This window comes from Balaenoptera borealis, assembly GCF_965194805.1.
Source record: "Balaenoptera borealis genome assembly, chromosome: 7".
Lineage (NCBI taxonomy): Eukaryota > Metazoa > Chordata > Mammalia > Artiodactyla > Balaenopteridae > Balaenoptera > Balaenoptera borealis.
Window position 1 is genome coordinate 112,018,230 of NC_138864.1, and position 23,711 is coordinate 112,041,940.

The following is a 23,711-nucleotide window of genomic DNA, read 5'->3' on the forward strand; positions in this document are numbered from 1 at the left end:
TTGTGATACCTGTGTCTGGTTTTGATATCAGGGTAATGGTGGCCTCGTAGAAAGAGTTTGGGAGTGTTCCTCCCTCTGCTATATTTTGGAAGAGTTTGAGAAGGATAGGTGTTCGATCTTCTCTAATGTTTGATAGAATTCGCCTGTGAAGCCATCTGGTCCTGGGCTTTTGTTTGTTGGAAGATTTTTAATCACAGTCTCAATTTCAGTGCTTCTGATTGGTCTGTTCATATTTTCTATTTCTTCCTGGTTCAGTCTTGGAAGGTTCTGCTTTTCTAAGAATTTGTCCATTTCTTCCAGGTTGTCCATTTTATTGACATATAGTTGCTTGTAGTAATCTCTCATGATGCTTTGTATTTCTGCAGTGTCAGTTGTTACTTCTCCTTTTTCATTTCTAATTCTATTGCTTTGAGTCTTCTCCCTTTTTTTCTTGATGAGTCTGGCTAATGGTTTATCAATTTTGTTTATCTTCTCAGAGAACTAGCTTTTAGTTTTCTTGATCTTTGCTGTTGTTTCCTTCATTTCTTTTTCATTTATTTTTGGTCTGATCTTTATGATTTCTTTCCTTCTACTAACTTTGGGGTTTTTTTGTTCTTCCTTCTCTCATTCTTTAGGTGTAAGGTTAGGTTGTTTATTTGAGATGTTTCTTGTTTCTTGAGGTAGGATTGTATTGCTATAAACTTCCCTCTTAGAACTGCTTTTGCTGCATCCCATAGGTTTTGGGTCGTCGTGTTTTCATTGTCATTTGTTTCTAGGTATTTTTTGATTTACTGTTTGATTTCTTCAGTGATCTCTTGGTTATTAAGTAGTGTATTGTTTAGCCTCCATGTGTTTGTATTTTTTACAGATTTTTTTCCTGTAATTGTTATCTAGTCTTATAGTGTTGTGGTCAGAAAAGATATTTGATACGATTTCAATTTTGTTAAATTTACCAAGGCTTGATTTGTGACCCAAGATATAATCTATCCTGGAGAATGTTCCATGAGCACTTGAAAAGAATGTGTATTCTGTTGTTTTTGGATGGAATGTCTATAAATATCAATTAAGTCCATCTTGTTTCATGTATCATTTAAAGCTTGTGTTTCCTTATTTATTTTCATTTTGGATGATCTGTCCATTGGTGAAAGTGGGGTGTTAAAGTCCCCCACTATGATTGTGTTACTCTTGATTTCCCCTTTTATGGCTGGTAGTATTTCCCTTATGTATTGAGGTGCTCCTATGTGGGGTGCATAAATATTTACAATTGTTATATTTTCTTGTTGGCTTGATCCCTTGATCATTATGTAATGTCCTTCTTTGTCTCTTGTAATAGTCTTTATTTTAAAGTCTATTTTGTTTGATGTGAGAATTGCTACTCCAGCTTTCTTTTGATTTCCATTTGCATGGAATATCTTTTTCCATCCCCTCACTTTCAATCTGTATGTGTCTCTAGGTCTGAGGTGGGTCTCTTGTAGACAGCATATATACGGGTCTTTTTTTATATCCATTCAGCCAGTCTATATCTTTTGGTTGGAGCATTTATTCCATTTGCATTTAAGGTAATTATCGATAATAATATTCCTATTACCATTTTCTTAATTGTTTTGGGTTTGTTATTGTAGGTCTTTTCCTTCTCTTGTGTTTCCTGCCTAGGGAAGTTCCTTTAGCATTTGTTGTAAAGCTGGTTTGGTGGTGCTGAACTCTCTTAGCTTTTGCTTGTCTGTAAAGGTTTTAATTTCTCCGTTGAATCTGGATGAGATCCTTGCTGGGTAGAGTAATCTTGGTTGTAGATTTTTCCCTTTCATCACTTTAAATATGTCCTGCCACTCCCTTCTGGCTTGCAGAGTGTCTGCTGAAAGATCAGTTGTTAACCTTATGGGGATTCCCTTGTATGTTATTTCTTGCTTTTCGCTTGCTGCTTTTAATATTTTTTCTTTATATTTAGTTTTTGATAGTTTGATTAATATGGGTCTTGGCATGTTTCTCCTTGGATTTATCCTCTATGGGACTCTCTGCACTTCCTGGATTTGATTGACTATTTCCTTCCCCATATTAGGGAAGTTTTCAACTATAATCTCTTCAAATATTTTTTGAGCCCCTTTTTTTCTCTTCTTCTTCTGGGACCCCTATAATTTAAATGTTGGTGTGTTTAATGTTGTCCCAGAGGTCTCTGAGACTGTCCTCAATTCTTTTCATTCTTTTTTCTTTGTTTTGTTCTGCGGTAGTTATTTCCACTATTTTATCTTCCAGGTCACTTATCCATTCTTCTGCCTCAGTTATTCTGCTATTGATTCCTTCTAGAGAATTTTAAATTTCATTTATAGTGTTGTTCATCATTTGTTTGCTCTTTAGTTCTTTTAGGTCCTTGTTAAACTTTTATTTTCTCCATTCTATTTCCAAGATTTTGGATCATATTTACTATCATTATTCTGAATTCTTTTTCAGGTAGACTGCCTATTTCCTCTTCATTTTTTGGTCTGGTGGGTTTTTACATTGCTCCTTCATCTGCTGTGTGTTTCTCTGTCTTCTCATTTTGCTTAAGTTACTGTGTTTGGGGTCTCCTTTTCGCAGGCTGCAGGTTCGTATTTCCCGTTGTTTTTGATTCTGCCCCCAGTGGGTAAGGTTGGTTCAGTGGGTTGTGTAGGCTTCCTGGTGGACGGGACTAGTGCCTGTGTTCTGGTGGATGAGGCTGGATATTGTCTTTCTGGTGGGCAGGTCCACGTCTGGTGGTGTGTTTTGGGGTGTCTGTGGCCTTATTATGATTTTAGGCAGCCTCTCTGCTAATGGATGGGGTTGTGTTCCTGTCTTGCTAGTTGTTTGGTATAGGGTGTCCAGCACTGTAGCTTGCTGGTCATTGACTGGAGCTGGGTCTTGGTGTTGAGATGGAGTTCTCTGGGAGATTTTCGCTGTTTGATATTATGTGGAGCTGGGAGGTCTCTTGTGGACCAGTGTCCTGAACTTGGCTCTCCCACCTCAGAGGTACAGCCCTGACACCTGGCTGGAGCACTGAGAGCCTGTCATCCACACAGCTCAGAATAAAAGGGAGAAAAGAAAGAAAGAAGAAGATAAAAAATGAAATAAAATAAAATAGTTATTAAAATAAAAAATAAAAAATTATTATGAAAAAAAATTTCTCTTAAGTAATAAGAAAGAAAGAAGAGAGCAACCAAACCAAAACACAAATCCACCAATGATAACAAGTGCTAAAAACTGTACTAAAAAAAAGAAAATGGACAGACAGAACCCTAGAACAAATGGTAAAAGCACAGCTATACAGACAACATCACACACAGAAGCATACACATACACACTCACAAAAAGAGAAAAAGGGAAAAAATATATATATCGTTGCTCCCAAAGTCCACCTCCTCAATTTGGGATGATTCGTTGTCTATTCAGGTACTCCACAGATGCAGGTTACATCAAATTGATTGTGGAGATTTAATCCGCTGCTCCTGAGGCTGCTGGGAGAAATTTCCCTTTCTCTTCTTTGTTCGCACAGCTCCTGGGGTTCAGCTTTGGATTTGGATCCACCTCTGCGTGTAGGTGGCCTGAGGGCGTCTGTTCCCACTCAGACAGGACAGGGTTTAAGTAGCAGCTGATTAGGGGCCTCTGGCTCACTCAGGCCAGGGGGCAGGGAGGGTATGGAATACGGGGCGAGCCTGCGGTGGCAGAGGCCAACATGACGTTTTAAGAGCCTGAGGTGCGCCGTGTGTTCTCCTGGGGAAGTTGTCCCTGGATCACAGGACCCTGGCAGTGGCAGGCTGCACAGGCTCCCCATAGGGGAGGTGTGGAGAGTGACCTGTGCTTGCACACAGGCTTCTTGGTGGCGGCAGCAGCAGCCTTAGTGTCTCATGTCCGTCTCTGGGGTCCACGCTGATAGCCGTGGCTCACACCCGTCTCTGGAGCTCGTTTAGGCAGTGCTCTGGATCCCCTCTCCTCGTGCACCCCGAAACAAGGGTCTCTTGCCTCTTAGGCAGGTCCAGAGTTTTTCCCGGACTCCCTCCCATCTAGCTGTGGCGCACTAGCCCCCTTCAGGCTGTGTTCATGCAGCCAACCCCAGTCCTCTCCCTGGGGTCTGACCTCCAAAGCTGGAGCCTCAGCTCCAAGCCCCCACCCGCCCTGGCGGGTGAGCAGACAAGCCTCTCGGGCTGGTGAGTGCTGGTCGGCACCGATCCTCTGTGCGGGAATCTCTCCACTTTGCCCTCCGCACCCTGTTGCTGTGCTCTCCTCCATGGCTCTGAAGCTTCCCCCCACGCCACCCCCTGTCTCCGCCAGTGAAGGGGCTTCTTAGTGTGTGGAAACCTTTCCTCCTTCACAGCTCCCTCCCACTGGTGCAGGTCCCATCCGTATTCTTTTGTCTCTGTTTTTTCTTTTTTCTTTGCCCTACCCAGGTACGTGGGGAGTTTCTTGCCTTTTGGGAGGTCTGAGGTCTTCTGCCAGCGTTCAGTAGGTGTTCTGTAGGAGTTGTTCCACATGTAGATTTATTTGTGGGGAGGAAGGTGATCTCCATGTCTTACTCCTCCGCCATCTTGAAGGTCCCTCTGTTTTCTCTTTTTCTCCAGATTGGACCCCTTCTAATACTGAGCGAATGTACATCCCAACAGGCCTGGATATAGAAACCCTTTATCCAAGCTCCAAGGAAGATCCTGTGGTTCACCTAGCTGAAGATGGTGGGTACATAATGAGACATGTTGCTATAAAAAATAACGTGGTACCTGGGCTAATCTCTTAGTTATATTTGTTCTGCTGTTTATAGTGGAAATTGCAAATTACCAGGAAGTCCCTGACTCCACAGACATGTCTGGTTACATATTAATCCAAATGTTGATTCAGTGCTAATTATGTTCTTGAAGGTGCATATTGCAGCTTATGCAAACTTGCTTTAAGATAAAGCATCATGTTGACCATGAGAATGAAGAGTCTTATTGAGATGGAATTAAGCTTTGCATCAGTTTTCAAAGATAAATCCAGTGGAGTGCTCTGCAACTATCATTCCCTTTCCATCTATAGGTCACGTTCATGCAGTCTTTCAGATGGTTTATTTTCATATTATGCCAGTTTGATGCATTTCTTGGGACTGCATTCTTGAAAAGAGGAAAATATCCCACATTGCAAATAACATCGAAGATTACATCGCAGGAAAGTGTTCTTAACACTCAGGATTAATAATTGCACCTTGAGAGCTCTGGTAATGCAGAATCTCTGCTTCATGATAGAGTATGCTAATAAACATAGAAGTCTCAACCTATATTCTAAACTGTGCTGCCCCTGAAGCACCAACGTAAGGAAGTATGGGACTCCTGTACAGTTTCACTGTCACATCTTATGGAAAAACCAGAATGAACTTTTTGGCCAACCCAATATCTTAGACTATATATTAAAGATGACTTCCAGGAAGCAAATGTATTTTATTTAAAGAGCTGGCAAAACAGAGAAATTCACGGGGATTCCTTCTTATACAGTAAGCAATTACAGAAATCATATACTCATGCATTTTTAAGCAACTGGGGTGAGAAAAGCACCTCTGATTTTTTAGATTTGATTTCAAATATTTACACAGCTAATGTACCTCATAACTTTCACACATAAATGAGATCTAAGTAGTTGAGGTGAGTCGGTCAAGATCTTGTCAGGAAGTGGATGGCAAACATAGAGTAATTTAAGAAACTTTAATGAAAGGATAACTTACAAAAGAGTGGACAGAATTAAGGGAGACTAATAAGGGATGGTGAAGCAACATAGAATTGTCAATAGAGCAGAACCATTATTTCTCCTAGGCCTGAAGGGGTAAGAGAACAGAGTGGTTTCCAAACCTGTAGCTGTAGGAGAAGGAAGTCCCCAAACAACTGAGTATATAGTATTCTGGGTTCACATTTTTTTCTTTTAAATATTTTTCTTTCTTTAAAGATATTGTTCCATTGTCTCATGACATCTGTTCTCTTTAGTAAAAAGTCAGCCATAATTTATATCATTGTTCCTTATATGTGATGTGTCTTTTTCTGTTTGGCTGTTTGCAGCAATTTGACTGTGACCTGCCTAGATTTGGTTATCTTTATATTTATCCTGCTTGGGGTTTGCTGAACCTCTTGGATCCATAATTTAATAGGGTTCTTTTTTTTCCAAATTTGAGAAATTTTCAGTCATTATTTCTTCACATATTTTCTCCATAATATTCTTCCTCTTCTGTCTTTGGAATTCCAACTCCAATTCCATATGGTAGATTTCTGGCTATCTCCCACATGTCACTGGGTCTTTGTTCTTTTTTTCTCCTCTGGCCTTGGGTTTGGATAATTGTATTCATTTGTTTTTAAGTTCACTGAGTCTTTCCTTTGCAATATTCAGTTTCTCTTAAGCCCATCTGGTAAATCTTTCATTTCCATTATTGTACTTTTTATTTCTAGAATTTTCATTTCATTCTTTTTATAGTTTCTTTTTTTTTTAGATTACTTGATCTGTTTATTCACTATCTCTATCTTTTCCTTTAAGTATTTTAACATATATTCAAAGTCCTTCTCTGTTAATCGTACCATCTGAGTTATCTTGGGGTCTGTTAAATATTTATTGGATCACATTTCCTTCTTCTCTGTGTGCTTCATAATTTTTTTTTATCATATGTGGGAAATTGTGAAAGATATGTTGTAGGAGTTTGTATTATGTTTTTAAAAAGTACGTTGAATTTTTTTCTGGTAGGCAGCTAAATTGCTGGCAAATCATTTTGCTTCCTTTGGGATTGGTTTATTTTTTTTATAAAAACACGTCTGTTTTCATTTTGTCCTTAGTCCTAGGTCGTGGCCCTCACTCCTGAATGTGGTTCTTATGCCTAATATACAACCTTTCTAGAGTCACGATTGAATGCCTGAGGTGCTCAGTGAAGTCTTTGTATTCTGGATAGGTTGGAATTTCAATATATCCTAGAATGTTTATCCTCTGGTATCTCAGTCCCACAGTAGCACTCTGTCTTATCTTCCTTAGTCTTATCCTGTGCTTGTAGAGCCAAGCCTTCAGCCAAGGACTGGGGAACCACCATGTAGACTATTGAAGCCCTCCCTCTACGTCGCGTTCTTCTCTCTGGTACCCAGGGTACCAATTTCAGCAGCCCCAGGCAACAATCTCGCCTCCTCAGCTCAACATGACTGTTATGCTATCCTTAAGTGCCATCTTCCTAAGAGGTAAAAAGTACCCCCAGGAAGAAAACAAGAATTAAACATGGGCTTATTTCATGTATTTACCTTCTTTCAAGAACCATATGTAATTCTGGTCTTTGTGTTGTCCAAATGCATGAAAACAGTTAATTCATATTTTTTGTCCAGTTTTATCGTCATTTACAGTGAAAAGATGACTTCAGAACCAATTACTTCATTATAACCAGAAGTAGAGTAAGTATTTTTACTGTGAGAAACATATGAATTTATTTCAGGCATTGCTTTTCTAGTTTAAATACTTAGACTTTCTTATTTCAACATAAACCTATATGCTAGTGTCAAATTATGTTAAAATTTATAATCCTTAGTGACACTTCAGTTATACTGTAGTTCCAAACTCTATGCAGAATAGCCTATATACTTTCGCTATGGCTTGATATCTTTATGGTTTCTCAACAGCCTACAAAGAGCCTTGTTTTGTGTATTCCCAAGTTGGGGGCAACCGAACACCCTTGAAGCAGCCTGTGAATAACTGTGATGATACTTTGATGTTTGAAGCAAGGTTTGAGAGTGGTAATCTACAGAAGGTAGTCAAAGTGTAGGTTTTAATTATTTTTATTTGAGGAGCTATACTGTCAACTATTTATTATTTCCTGTATTAGATACATTAGTTTTAGTATCCTTTACTGAACTATAATTCCTTGAAGTATAGATGCTACTTAGAGATTATTGTAAGGGGGTAGGTATGGAAGGTTCTGGATTCAAACAATTTTGAGAACTATGAATTAAAGTTAAACAGGTTTCTGTAATGTACATTTTCAGTATGCCAATATGAATTGTCACACACACATACACACACACACACACACACACACACTGCTTCTCAAACTTTTTAATGGAGTAGTTCTTCAGATAAGTGTTCTGTAAAACGTGCTTGGGAACATGCCTGCAATCCAAGGATATTCTTTTTTTTTAAATTTTTTATGAAAAATTTTAAACGTACACTTAAGTACAGAGCATAATACAGTTCTACATTAACTGGCATATACCCGTCACCTAGATTCAATGGCTCTCATGGTTTTACAACATTCATTTCATCAATTCCTAGTTCACTGTTTATAACTACACACATAAACACATATACACACACAATAAGTGCATAATGCTGATAGAATAGGAGGCACCTGGTAAAAAAAAGTCAACCAGGTAAAATTGTTAGATATATAAGTAATATACTAATGAAATTAATTTTGCCTTGATTTAAATATCTTCAATGACTAAGTATGGGGGATGCAAATAGTTATGAAATACAGTTCCTGTCCTCTCAAAGAGTTTACAGTTTTGTAATCCATATGCTCATAGTAATTTATATATGTTTCTAACCTTTCTTAGTGATAGGTATTTCAGATTCCTAGAGTTAGAATCTAATATAAAACAGAAATATATGTCTGATGTAAAAAAAAGAAACATGGGACTTTAATTCTTAAAAACTTAAGAACTCTTTAATCACTTCTTTTATAGGAAACATAACTGGGTTGACATATATAATTTTTGTCAAATGCCCATTTTTTTATGTGCTCTCTCGAATTACAAAGGAATAAAAAGGCTTTAGAATTAGCATAGAAGCAGTTTCGCATCCAACAAAAGAAAAAACTTCAAAACTGATTTTTTGCAATTACTTGCTTGTTGGACATTGCCTAAATAAATGTTGTTTCCCAAATAAAAAGCTTTCTGTGAATAGGTAATTTATTATTTGTATATTTATTATTACTTTTATTATTTAATTTAAAATTGAATGTCATTTTTACATTTTTATGTGCTTTTTTTCCCCTTCCTTTTTTTGTGTCTTAGGGCAGAATATGAATACCAGCTGACTGTGCGCCCTGACCTGTTCACAAATAAACACACCCAGTGGTACTATTTCCAAGTCACTAGTACCCAAGCAGGAATAGTCTACAGATTCACTATTGTCAATTTCACCAAGCCTGCTAGTCTTTATAATCAGGGTATGCACCCACTGTTTTATTCTGAAAACGAGGCCAATGCTCATAATATTGGCTGGCAGAGAATAGGAGACCAAATGAAGTATTATAGAAACAACCAGGGGCAAGATGGGCGCCATTATTTCTTTCTTACATGGACATTTCAATTTCCACACAATAAAGATACCTGCTACTTTGCTCACTGCTATCCATACACTTACACAAACCTGCAAGAATACCTTTCTAGCATCAATAATGACCCAGTACAGTCAAAGCTTTGTAAAATACGTGTCTTGTGCCACACAATTACTAGGAACATGGTGTATGTTTTAACGATTACTACCCCCTTGAAGAACAGTGAGTCAAGAAAGCGAAAGGCCATGATTTTGACTGCAGGGGTACATCCAGGAGAAACCAACAGCTCTTGGATCATGAAGGGCTTCCTTGATTATATTTTAGGAGACTCAAGTGATGCACAGTTGCTCCGGGACACTTTCATCTTCAAGGTGGTACCCATGCTGAATCCAGATGGTGTGATTGTGGGAAATTATCGGTGTTCCTTAGCTGGATGGGATTTAAACTGTAACTATACATCTCTCCTGAAAGAATCATTTCCTTCTGTTTGGTATAGCCAGAACATGATCTGTAGGTAAAATAAGCATCAAATTGCCCTCTGCTTATTTAGTAAACTTGGTAGTAAGAATTTCGCTCCCACAATCCCACTCATTTTACTCTAGGTTTTCTTAAGATAGTTTAGCTACTTAGTTTTTTCCCTCATTCTTCCCAAGTCTGCTTCTGTACCTTTCTGGCATTATGCCACTACATTCACTAGCTTTCTTTTAAATAATGAAATAGACTCTAGAACATTTTAATGGCTTAGTGAAAATGTATAGTTAAATTTGCCTATCCTAAAATTTGGTTTCTTCCTAAAGTTAATGGTAGCACTGATGTTTATTTTGGGATCCTTGAATCCCTTATATGTGAAAATTAATTACATCTACAGAGCCTTCTGGCACTATGTTGACCATACATTGCTCTATGATGAGTCTTTTGATGACAGGTTACATATTTATTTAAACTTTCATGAATAGTCTTATTTGCCCCTGGAAAAAATGAACAGCTTTAAATTTTCTAAAGAATCAGAACAGTAAAATGCACATTGTATTTAAAGCTTTGTTGAATGACTGGGTGAATTCTTTAATAGGTTCAAGTAATAACAATCAGGAATAGGCACTGCTAGAGTAGAAAGATTTATTGGAGTCAAAGAACACCCAAATCCTCTTAACCTTTTTTGGTTAAGAATGTGGAGACTAGAGTGAAAACATATCAGATTGGAATCCCTGCTATATCATTTGCTAAGTGTGTGATCCTGAGCAATTTAAAAACAAACCCAAACCTCAGTTTTCTCATCTATAAAGTGGGAATAATAATGCTTACCTCACAGACAGGAGGATTAAATGAGAATATTACTACTAAAGTGCCCAGAACAAAGTGCCCAATATTACTGGAACATTGGAAGCTCTAAATGTATTCAGTGTTTCCGCAAATGTAGAAAGAAAAAAAGTTAATGAATTAGATATAGATGTAATAACTCTTCGTAAACTATTTAGGATTGTTCAAATGTTACAATAATAAGTACTATTATAGAGAGTGTTTATATCCTCATCCAGCTCTGTCATCAGGGCCCCTAGTACAAGCATAAGAGCCCTGTTTCGAGGAGGACCTCAAAGATACCTCCAGTCCCTCAGAGGAGCTGACAGGCTTCAGGAGCACCCAGCATGGCTCTAGTTATCTTAGTTCAGCCTCAGCTTTCATGTTAATCCTTTTATCTTTATAGACACATGGGGAGTGAAGTGCAGATCCCCACAAAAAGGAGTAAAAACTCATGTTTTATACCCCTCACAAATGTGGACTTCAGGATTCTCTGAAGTTATTTGGGAAATATTTAAGTCATAAAGAGTAACCCATAACTTACTTATTTTCCTGGGGATGGCACACAATGAAAAGAGAGCTGAGTAAATGCAATGTGGTATCCTAGATTGGATTCTGGGACAGAAAAAGGACATTATTGGGAAAACTAGTGAAATCCAAATAAGGTTGGGAGTTTAATAGTAATGTGCCAACGTTGGTTCCTTAGTTTTTGACAATGTGCCGTGGTTATGTAATATGTTAACATTAGGGGAAACTGGATGAGGGGTAGATATATGGAAACTCTCTCTACTATTTTGCCAGTTTTGCGTAAATCTAAAGTTATTCCAAAATTTAAAGTTTATTTATTTTTTAATAGAAAGGGAGCTGATGGGATGCCCATTAGAGTATTTATAATGTCTACTTAATGCTCTTTGACATTAAGGGTGCCTGGCCCAACACAAGATGGATTACAGGCCAAGGCCCTTTGGCTTGTCTCTATGGAAGATATTTTATATGTCTTTGTTCTTCTTAAATTGCCTCATAAGAAGGTTAAGGCAGGAATCTATTCAATAAGTTTCAGAAAGACTTCCAAGAAAGAGAACTACTTTAATGCAATTAATTAATCATAGGCAGATAAATGGAATAAAATTCAGTCACATACGTGTGGAAAGGTGAGAGGCTGTAAGTATGTCTAAGATTAAATATATTTAAAGTATTTGAGAATAATAGAGAGTAGATTTTAATATAGGATACTTAGTGTAAGATACTTAGAATATCTTAACTGTGGCTAAGAAAAAAATCCCAACTGTTTCTAAAGTGATTTAAATTAGTGTAAGATGAGAGACCCTATTATGCTGTTTGACTTCAAAAGTAGTAACATTTCTTTGGGATTTAATTACTTAGAGGTTTCTTTTGACTCACTTATAAGAAACCAAATGTTCATTAAAACTGGGGAAATGGTTTAAAAATGTACAGTGTATCTCATTTAAGGAGCTAACTTGATAGTCTTACTTTATAATCTAGTCCTTTTCCTAAAAACTTGTAATGATCATTTGGTGACTTTATGTCAATTTTATGTTATCAGTTAGAATTTATTGGTCATCAAATGAAAAAGGGTAATAAATTAATACATGTAACAGACTTCAGCTTGGGATTTCACTATAGTTTAAAGAAGTATTGTTTTGGATAGAAGCTACACTTTGAATATTTTGATTTTAGGATTTAATATTTCGTTATAAAAGTAATACATTTCATGTTACTATAAATTGTTAACATTTGGTATTTATTCTTCCAGATATAACAAACAGTATATGTAATTTCAGTTATTTAAGTAATATAATAATGCTATATGAAGTTTGGAAATATGATATGAAAATAAAGGCAAAAATGCCAGTAATCCTACCACCTTAACACCACCACTTTTTCACCTTTTGAAAGCCTCTCTACTGGTTATTTTCATCAGCCAGTTTGGGGGACTTATTTTTTATTACTTTAATATTCATTGAATGCCTAAATTATGCAGGCTAAGAATTGTGCTCTTGAGAAATAATTTCTTTAAATTATTTATTAGAAATTTACCAGAAAAACAATCAATTCAAACTTTGGTACTGTTTTTCTCAAAATGATATTTACTCACCACATTACTCAAAGGTTAAATATTAATTGGCTTCAGCACTAAGTCATCAGGCACTCAATTTTTAACACATATTTTGGTACTTGTGTGCATAGCACTGTTTTAGATGTTTTGAAGCATTCCCTATCCATAACAAGATTAAATATCAAAAATATAAAAACTTACCTAGGCAAGTGCCAAGTAAATGGTACCAACATTAAGTGCTACAGGAGTTCAAAAAAAGAAAAGTCTGTGGGCTTGACTAGTCAGAGAGGAAGTGAGACATGAGGTTGGTGTTGAGGGATAAGGGGTAGTATTTGCATTTACAAAGATGAAGAAAGAAGATACTTCAGTCAGAAAGAATCTATGTGAGAGCTAAAAGGCAAAGATAAGAGTGAGCTGTTTTCTGTGTACAACAAAAAAAAAAACAATCAAATGAGCAGAGATCTCCTCCTGGAGAAAGTCTTGGGAGTAAGGTAAATTTTGTCCTTATACTAGAAGGCTAAAACATTCATATTTTATATACAATTAATAGGAACTTACTGTAGGTGTTTAAAAAATTATATGTTAATAATCATAAGAGGTAAGAAAAGAAATTGAAAACTAGGATATAAGAAATTCTATTTATTTGGATATTAGACTTGTTAATCCATAATTACAGCCATAGAAGAAAAATGCAGAGGTAAAATGTAGAAACTTGTTCTTTTTCTTCTTGGTAGATTGATGGAGAAACGAGAGGTTATTTTGTATTGTGACCTTCATGGCCATAGTAAGAAAGAGAACATCTTCATGTATGGCTGTGATGATAGTGATAGATGTAAAGCACTATACTAACAGCAACGAATCTTTCCACTTAGGCTGAGCAAAAATTGTCCAGATACAGTAAGTACCTTTAATATTTTGACTTTTCCTTTACTACATGTTGCCCATGCAAGACAGCAAAATGGATAATCTTAGTCAGTAAACTGCTTTTTTATTTAGTTATTCTGATTGGTTTATACAGTTGACCATAAGAAAGCAACTGTGTGAAATGTTTAATGACCAGTAATTTGAGATATGAAAAAAAATGCCCAATATCCTACCACCATACTTAATGATAAAAGACTGATTGTTTTCCTCCTGAGATCAGGAACAAGGCAAGGATATCCACTTTTACCCCTTTAATTCAGCCTTATACTGGAGGTTCTAACAAGTGCAATAAGGGAAGAAAAAGAAAGAAAAGGCAGACAGATTGGAAAGGCAGGCGTGATTGTGTTCATAGAAAACCCATGCAATCCACAAAAACTCCTAGAACTAATAAGTGAATTTAGCAGTGTCATAGGATACAAGGTCGACCCACAAAAACCAACTGCAGTTCTATATACTCACAGTGAACAACTGGAAACCAAAATTTAAAAGAATATCATTCACCATCACTCCAAAATAAGTGAAATACTTGTGACTGCAAAGGGATGGCACAAGGGAGTTTTTAAGAGGTGATGGAATTGTCCTATATCCTGATTTGTGGTAGTGTTTACACAAACCTATACATGTGTTAAAATTCACAGAATGGAACACAAAGTAAATTTTTTAAATTGTAATTAAATTACAAAAACTCATTGTAGATACTGATGTTATAACAGTCCTTCAGGGCGACTTTCAGATTATCTTTCATGTGATGATAAAGCATCTTTATTCGATTCTGAAAATCTACAACACTGATCTTCATTCCTAAACATGTTTAGGCTCCTTCCTATAGCCTTTTAAAGTCAACACTATCAAGAATTCATCAGCTGGTTTTGAATGCATATGTTATATATAGATAAAAAATAAAATTTATTTCAGAATTTAAGTCTGTAATTCTCAGAAATCTAAATATGTCATCCTTAAAATGAGTTATTTTCATTGGTCAGGATATAAAAGCTCCCGAAGCTTTAGAGAGAATTATTGCTTTTGCAAAACTACTTTTTCATTTCCAACCTTACTTTTTATGAAAGACATTGTGATTAGAAAAGCAATGGGTCTCATTTTTATTTGTGTCTTTTCAGTTTTCATTCTCAGCTTGCAAGTTTAATATTCAGAAGAGCAAAGAGGGAATAGGAAGAGTGGTAATGTGGAAAATGGGAATCAGGAACAGCTTTACCATGGAGGCCACTTTTTGTGGATCCACTCTGGGTAAGATCAAGTGTCCTCATTCATGACTGTCGGAGCTTTAAACCAAAGAGACGTTTTTAATGTAAGATTAATAGTGTAGGCAGCTGGATAGTGAGCACTTTCTTCCTACTTAGATACATACTGATATCTAATCAATTCTATAAATAGGATAAACAGACTCCCACTATATATCTCTATCATCATTTTCCTTTGTTTAGAAAAGGGAGTTTTAGCACATACATAGAATACCTAATTGGTTGTTTCATGAACTAATTGGTTGTTTCATGAACTAATCTTTAATTGCTTGTTTGGGGCTTTTGTTTTTGTTTTAGAAGGGGTTCCTACAGATGACTCTAATGATTTCAAGAAAAAGCAATGCTCATAAGTAAAATATCAGGATAGAAATATCTTTAGTAGATTTGCCATTTTTAAGGCAAACTTAGACTGGGCTTTGTTTTTGTTTTTTGTCAATTTGTATTTTAATTGGTTCCTTGAACTAAAAAGTGTGCCCTAGTTCCATTTAAGAAAGCTTTTAGTCACATTTAACATTATCCTTAGAATGCCCCATATTAAGGTAATTGTCACATTATTAGAAAATGTATCAACTCAAAGGAAAGTGCTGGAAACCCACACTTGTAACTTCTGGCTAGTTTTTAAAGCACCTTGAAATTGTTATAACACTATTAATGATGATGAAAACATTAAAATATTTACCCAGGTTTTTCTCTAAGTGATAACTAGCGTGCTTATAACTGGTAACCAAGTATTCCATAACTTTCTTACTGAATTTTCTTCTGCTTTGCAATAGACTAATCTGTATTAAGTCACCTTTGGTCCAGGTGGTGGAGGGGGAACAAGGGAAAGCAATAAGCTGTTAAATGACCTGTCCCAGTGTAGAAAATCCAAAGGACAGAATATGGAATCGTATCAGATGTTTTGTTTACACTTTGTTGTGCAACTTAGGCCTACCTGCTAAGAAAAAATGTTTAAGTCACCCTCAAAGGTGGCTAAACTTATTGATGTTTTAGGTAATAAAAGAGGCACTCATTTCAACACAAAAGACTTGGAGTCGATGGGATATCATTTTTGTGATTCTCTCTTGGACAACTGTGATCCAAACCGAACCAAGGTAAGTAAAGTCCATTTGATGATACATCAGACTCCAGTCTCTCAGATAACATAACCTGCCTATGGGCCTACAGCAGTTTGTTCCTTTTAATATCCTAACAGTGTTCAGTGTTTCTTGTACTTGATGTTCCAGGTATCTATAAATATTCAGTTTAATTAGGAAATAGTTATTTTATAATTAACTCATCTATCATTTTCCCCTAGTATTATCAGTGCCTGAAAGAATTAGAAGAAATGGAAAAACATAAACTTGGAAAAAGTCCTTGATGATTCAGATACTTCTCTGAAAGAAATTACATTGGATCTAGAGTCTAGGTAAGTCAAGATGGTGGTAGTAATGTAATTTGCTGTGCTGTTCTACTTACACTATTCTCTTTATAATAATATGAGGATATAATTTTCAGTCTGTACTGAAAATCCTGGCTATAGGTGGAGGAAAATTTTTCCCATGCACATTACTTTAGCCAGACCTCATCAAGACTTCATTTATTCATTTATTCAGATGATATTAATTGAGCACCCACTATGTACTATATATGAAAGACATATTCAAATTGTTTTTAATGCTGTCATTACCCACAGAGAACTGACACACTTATAGAGATACCATATAAATAATCTAAGTTAGTGAATAATAAGTGCAAAATTTAATGCCAAGGGAATGTTACTGGAAGAAGGAAGGTGCTAATTTTAGTGCAGTTCCTATAGGAAAAGCAGAACAAATGTTTGATTCTTCCGCTTTATTTATAAATTTTCAGACTTTGAGTTAGTGCCCCTGTATTGTTTGCAGATAGAGAGTATCATTTTGAACTCATAGATTTGTTTATATTTGACGTGTTCCAGTCAATTTCAGTCATCATTCTTCTAATACTCTTATAATGCTTAGAACTACCAAACATCTATACTACCTTTGTAAACATTCTTCTTATAATTAGAACTATTTCTACCATTCCAATAAGATAATAAAGTAAAACAGTTGAAATCTTAAAATACCACCAAAACATTCTGTAAATTGAAGTAATTTATTATTTTTTGTAGTAGCCATGGCTCTGACAGTTCAGAATCCAGTGACTCTCAGACTGATCTTCTCAAGTACGAATGAAATTTCTGCCTATGATATGGATATGCCAAATAGGTACCCTTCTTATTATGACTAACAATCAGGCAAAAAAAAAGTTTGCAGTTGTATAATTATTGTATATCATAATTGTTATTTTCTTACTATGTACCATATTCTTAAATCATAGAATTTTCTAACCTTAGGGTTTTTTGTTTTTGTTTTTTAATTATTAGCACCTTTAATTATTATTTATTTATTTTTTTGGCTGTGTTGGGTCTTCGTTTCTGTGTGAGGGCTTCCTCTAGCTGCGGCTAGCGGGGGCCACTCTTCATCGCGGTGCGCGGGCCTCTCACTATCGCGGCCTCTCTTGTTGCGGAGCACAGGCTCCAGACGCACAGGCTCAGCAGTTGTGGCTCACGGGCCCAGTTGCTCTGCGGTATGCGGGATCCTCCCAGACCAGGGCTCGAACCCGTGTCCCCTGCATTAGCAGGCAGACTCTCAACGACTGCACTACCAGGGAAGCCCTAACCTTAGGGTTTTTTAATACTCTTGCTTATTGATGAGAACAGTTAAGATCCAGAGAGATTAAATTACGTTTCAAAAGCCACACCTCTTGTTAATGAGAGTTGGTAGCCTAACATACATCACCTGACTTCTAGTCCTATATTCATTCATTCATTCATTTATTTACTTAACAACTACGTACTGAGCTCCAACTATGTGCTTGGGAATAGAGCAGTGAACAAAACAAGACAAAAATCCCTCCCTCTGTAACTTATATTCTAGTTGGTAAGTAAAATATATGATGTGTTAGATGATCAGAAGTGCCCGAGGAGGAGATAAGAGCAGGAGGATTAGGGACTTTAGGTGGTATTAGTACTGAATGTTTGTGCCCCCGCCCCAACCCTGACCTCCAATGTGATGGTGTTAGGAGGTGACTAAGACAAGCTAAGACAGTACTCTATTGGTACATGTTAGAAAATGCTGATATTGCCATGAAAGGACGTCTGCAGGTGATTGTGGAGAGAGCTCAGAAAGAAAGGAAGAGAGCAGGAGAGTAAGTTTCCATCTTTTTAGACAATACATAAGTAATCATGTACAGATAAGGTCTCAGAAACGAAGAACACGTTACTGGACAATGGACAAAATGCAGCCCTTGCTATAAAATGGTAAAGAACTTGGCTGAATTGTGTTTGTGTTCTAGTGTTTTGTGCAAGGTAGAACTTGTGAGTGACAAAATTGTATATTTAGCTGAGTAGATATCTAAGCAAAGTGTTGAAGGAGTGGCTTGGTTCCTCCTGACTGCATACAGTTAAATGCAAGAAGACATAAATGAACTGAAGAAGGAATTGTTAAGCAAAAAGGACCCAGAACATTGAAGTCTGGAAAATTCTCAGCCCATCCATAATCCAAAGAATGAGAATGTGTGTTCAGAATAGAACAGTAAGTGTGTGGAGGACCAACCATTTGATAAGGAGATGAATGTGGGTATGAACCATGGAACTAATCAGCCACCCCAGCAGGAAAACTACCAGTTTGAACTGAAGGGGAGAGCCACAATTTTTAAATGTTACACTCCATTTATAGTTATTATAAAATATTGGCTGATTCCCCATGTTGTACAATTATCCTTGTAGCTTATTTTATACATAATAGTTTGTACCCCTTAATTCCCCACCCCTGTATTGCCCCTCCCCCCCTTCCCTCTTCCCACTGGTAACCACTAGTTTGTTCTCTATATCTGTGAGTCTGCTTCTTTTTTGTTATATTCACTAGTTGGTTGTATTTTTTAGATTTCACATATAAGTGATATCATTCAGTATTTGTTTTTCTCTTTCTGACTTATTTCACTTATCATAATACCCTTCAAGTCCATCCATGTTGCTGCAAATGGCAAAATTTCATTCTTTTTTTTTGGCTGAGTAGTATTCCATTGTGTGTGTGTGTGTGTGTGTATATATATGTGTGTGTGTATATATATATATATATATATATATATATATATATATACACACACACACACACACACATATACATACACGTCATCTTTATCCATTCATCTGTTAATGGACGCTTCCTTAGGTTGCTTCCATATCTTGGCAATTGTAAATAATGCTGCTGTGAACATTGGGATGGATGTATCTTTTCAAATGAGGGGTCTTGTTTTTTTCAGATATACACCCAGGAGTGGAATTGCTGGGTCATATGGTAGTTCTATTTTTGAGAAACCTCCATACTGTTTTCCATAGTGGATCCACTAATTTACATTCTCACCAATAGTGTATGAGGGTTCCCTTTTCTCCACATTCTCGCCATCATTTGTTATTCGTGTTCTTTTTGATGATAGCCATTCTGACAGGTGTGAGGTGATATCTCATTGTGGTTTTGATTTGCATTTTCCTAATGATTAGCAGTGTTGAGCATCTTTTCATGTACCTGTTGGCCATCTGCATTTTTTCTTTGGAAAAATGTCTATTCAGTTCTTCTGCCCATTTTTTAATTGGGTTGTTTGGATTTCTGTTTGCTTGTTTGTTCTTTTTCTTTCTTTCTTTCTTTTTTGGTTGTGTGGCATGTGAGATCTTAGTTCCCTGACCAGGGATTGAACCCATGCCCCCTGTGGTAGAAGTGTGGAGTCTTAACCACTGGGCCACCAGGGAAGTCCCGGGTTGTTTGTTTTTTTGATGTTGAGTCATATGAGCGGTTTATATATGTTGGATGTTAACCCTTTATCAATCATATCATTTGCAAATATTTTCTCCCATTCAGTAGGCTTTTTGTTTTGTTTATGGTTTCCTTTGCTGTGCCAAAGATTTTAAGTTTAAATAGGTCCCATTTGTTTATTTTTGCTTTTATTTCCTTTGCTTTAAGAGATAGATCCAAAAAATACTGCTACAATTCATGTCAGAGTGTTCTGCCGATGTTTTCCTCTAGGAGTTTTATGGTTTCCAGTCTTACATTTAGGTCTCTAATCCATTTTGACTTTATCTTTGTATATGGTATTAGTGAATGTTCTAATTTCATTCTTTTACATGTAGCTGTCCAGTTTTCCCACCCCCACTTGGTGAAGAGATTCTTTTCTCCATTGTATATTCTTGCCTCCTTTGTCGTAGATTAATTGGGCATTAAGTGTGTGGGTTTATTTCTGGGCTCTCTATTCTGTTCCATTGATGTATGTGTTTATTTTTGTGCTAGTACCATACTGTTTTGATTACTGTGGCTTTGTAGTATAGTCTGAAGTCAGAGAGTGTTATTCCTCCAGCTCTGTTTTTCTTTCTCAAGATTGTTTTGGCTATTGGGTTTTTCATGTTTCCATACAAATTTTTAAAATATTTGTTCTAGTTCTGTGAAAAATGCCATTGGTATTTTGACAGGGATTGCATTGAATCTGTAGATTGCCTTGGGTAGTGTGGTCATTTTAACAATATTAATTCTTCTTCTAATCTAAGAACACAGTATATCTTTCCATCTGTTTGTGTCATGAAGACAAATTTTAAAAAGCCCTGAAGGTGACTAAGAGATCATCAGGGCCATTAACACCTAGGTTTTAACAGGGCAGACGGCTTCCAATAGAGGCCATGGAGGTGAGCCGCCTGGAGCTGTGCACTGTGGTGTGGGCAGAGTCCAGACAGAGAGCCAGGCATGAGTAGCGCCCTGCCAAGCTGTTGGCGTGCTACTGCCACCCCAGTGGGTCCAGAAGGCAGAGCATTGGGGCAAGAGGATTATTCATGACCATTAAGATCTAATTGAATCTGCTTTACTAGGTTTTGAGCTTGCTTGGGACACATCCCCCCATCCTTCTTTCCTTTTTCTCCCTTTTGCAATGGGAATGTCTTATCCTATGCCTGTCCCACAGTTGTATTTTGGAAGCACGTAACTTGATTGGTTTCATGTGTTCACAACTGGACAGGAAATTTACCTCAGGATGAATCATATTTTGAGTCTCATCCATATCTGATTTAGATGTTATTGAGATAAGACTTTGGAGTTTAGAGTTGATGCTGGAATTAGTTAAGACATTAGGGGTTGTTGGGATGGGATGAATGAATTTTGCATGTGAGAATGACATGAATCTGAGGGGATTAGGGGTGGAATGCTATGGTCTAGATATTTCTGTCCCCCAAAAGTCATATGTTGAAATTATAATGCCCCATATTATGGTACAAGAAGGTGGGGCCTTTGGGAGGTGATTATGTCATGAGGGCAGAGCCCTCTGAATGGGATTAGTGCCTTATAAAAGAGGCTCCAGAGAGACCCCTAGCCCCTTCTGCCTTGTGAGGATACAACAAGCAGTCCACAACCCAAAAGAAAGCTCTCATCTGACCATACTGGCACTCTCATCTCAACCTTCCAGCCTCCAGATCTATGAGAAATAAATGTCCCTTATTTATTAGCCACACAGTCAGAGGTATTTTGTTATAGCAGGTGAATGGACCAAGACAGATGTTGTATTCATTTTCTATTGCTGAGTAACTAATTACCCCAAGTCTTAGCAGCTTTAAACAACAAACATTTATTATCACATAGTTCCTGTGGGTCAGGAATCCAGGAGTGGCTTATCTGGGTTCCTTTATCTAAGGTCTCTGAAAAGACTGCAGTGAAGGTAGCCTAATCTCAGAAGCAGAATCCCATTACTTTTGCCATATACCATTCAGTAGAAGTAAGTCACTATGTTTAGCCCAGTGACCTAGGATTACAGAAGGGTATGAATACTAAAAGATGGGAATCATCAGAGGTCATCTTAGAGATTGTCTACCACAGACGTAAAAGCCATTACTTTGATTTGACCTTTGCCTCAAGGCTATGTTGAAGCCAACCTACAAATTCTAGAATTTGGGGCTCTCTGTTTTCCCTCTCAATTCAGTTTTTTTATCCACATTTTTTGAGCTGATTTTTTTCTTGTAGCACACCTTATCAAATAAAGCTAGCAACAACCAACTCATAGTCTAAACTTTCTGCCTCAAAATCTCTTTGCCCAATGACTCAGTTCTGTTAGGTACATTTTCTGTCTTTCACACTGTCACAGAAGATAGTTTTACTAGATGTATCACCTCTACATAATTTGTGTCACTATTGTTCTAGATTCCTATAGCCACCTGTTGTTATTCAGTCACAAAGCCAATGATTGCCACATAATTTAGGTTTTTATTAGGACAGCATTCTATTTCTAGGTATCAGTTTCAACACTATTCATGTTTTATTCATTAAAACAAAATTCTCAGAATCTCAGTAGCTTATAATAGCAAATACCTATTTTCCTGTTCATGGATCATCTATGGCTCTACTGGGCTAATAGGGGATCACTTGAACTTATATCCAGACTGTGGGTTGTTTCAGATCTATTCTACATTTCTTCCTCCCCCCACCCCAAGACCAGCAGCCAGTTAGGGTACGTTCTGCTCATGGCAAATCACAAGAGTTCAGGAGGGCACGCCAAACCATGAAAGTATGTTTAAAGTCCCTGTTTCTCATTCCACTGGCTAAATCAAGTCATATATCCAAATCTAACATCAATGGAATAGGAAGGGTAAAAATTTGGGAACAATCCAGGGGGATCTATTCCTGGGGCAGGTACTAGAAGTGCAAAGGCCATGAGAAAGGAGCATGTCTGTCATCTTCTAGGAAGACCAAGGAGGCTAATTAGGGTAGAGAAGACTGAAAAAGGAGAACAGTGGTAAGAGATAAAGTGAGATAGGTGTTGGAAGTTGAGGGGGACAAATCATGTAAAACCTGGCTTAGGACTTCACTTTTTACTCTAAGTGAGTTTGGAGAGTTTTAGTCAGAGGAGTGACATGATGTGCTTTAAGTGTCAGCAAGGTCACTTTGGCTGTTGTTTTGAGAGTAGAATGATGAACCACAAGGGGAGACCATTTAAGGGGCTATTGCAGTTATCCAGGCAAGAAAAAGTGGTGGCTGGACCAAGGTGGTAGCCGTAGAGAGGATAAGAAGTGATCAGATTTTAGATATATCTGACAGAGTCTAGAGAATTTGCTGATGGCTTGGGTGTGAGTTTGAACAATAAAAAGGAGAGCTAGAGGTCTCCAGAATTCCAGGCCTGAGCAACTGAAGATGGAGCTTCCACTTACTGACATGGGGACTATTTTCTTCTCTTCCTACTAAATCATGTTCTGAAGGTATGTATCAGGACTCCATCCACTGCAAGGAACAAAACACTCTTCAAAAAAAATGGCTTAGCTAAAAGGGGAATTGGTTGGCTTAGTAAGGGAAAAAGTCTAGGGACAAGACTGGCTTTAGCCATGGCTTAAATAAGGGGCTCAAAGGATATCACTAGGATTCAAAGTTTTTTCCCCATTTTAATGTCATTTCTGCCTCTTCCGGGTTGGTTCCATTCTCAGACTCTCCTCTCTTGCTGGCGAAATGGAATTCCAGCCTCACATTCTCACAACTGTAAGTCTGGTAGATACCCTCTTTTCCAGTAGCCCCCTCAAAAATATAGAGTTTGATTCTTTTATTGTAGTAAAAATACACATAACATTTACCATCTTAGCCATTTTTTTTTTTTTACCATCTTAGCCATTTTTAAGTGTACACTTCAGTGATATTAAGTACATTCACATTGCTGTACAACCATCACCACCATCCCATAACTCTTGTCATCTTCAAAAACTGAAACTCTATACCCATTAATAACTCCCCATTCTCTGCTCCCCCAGCCCTTGGAAACCACTGTATACTTTCTTTCTTCATGATTTTGACTACACTAAGTACCTTATATAAGTAGAATCATACAGTATTTGTCTTTT

At 37.1% G+C, this 23,711-nt stretch overlaps 2 protein-coding genes across 8 annotated transcripts in view; one reads left to right on the top strand and one right to left on the bottom strand.

Moving 5' to 3' along the window:
* Positions 1 to 23,711, bottom strand: part of CYREN (cell cycle regulator of NHEJ) — a 215,986-nt gene that overhangs the window by 112,752 nt on the left and 79,523 nt on the right. For 2 of the 5 annotated variants that reach the window (XM_082398132.1, XM_082398136.1), the window contains one exon: positions 9,549 to 9,749. The exons of 2 other annotated variants lie outside the window; for them this stretch is intronic. In XM_082398132.1, the coding sequence (XP_082254258.1) occupies positions 9,693 to 9,749 (57 nt within the window). In that variant the 3' untranslated portion in view covers positions 9,549 to 9,692. Of the gene's footprint in view, positions 1 to 9,548; positions 9,750 to 23,711 lie in introns of those variants that run through there. One more of the 5 variants, XR_014246381.1, reaches the window with a different exon arrangement.
* LOC309631570 (cytosolic carboxypeptidase 3-like) overlaps positions 4,544 to 23,711 on the top strand; it is a 51,179-nt gene continuing 32,011 nt past the window's right edge. For 2 of the 3 annotated variants that reach the window (XM_082398099.1, XM_082398098.1), the window contains exon 1: positions 4,544 to 4,652. In XM_082398099.1, coding sequence (XP_082254225.1) covers positions 4,650 to 4,652 — 3 coding nt within the window. In that variant the 5' untranslated portion in view covers positions 4,544 to 4,649. Of the gene's footprint in view, positions 4,653 to 15,790; positions 15,892 to 16,094; positions 16,206 to 16,928; positions 17,026 to 23,711 lie in introns of those variants that run through there. The other variant, XR_014246367.1, reaches the window with a different exon arrangement.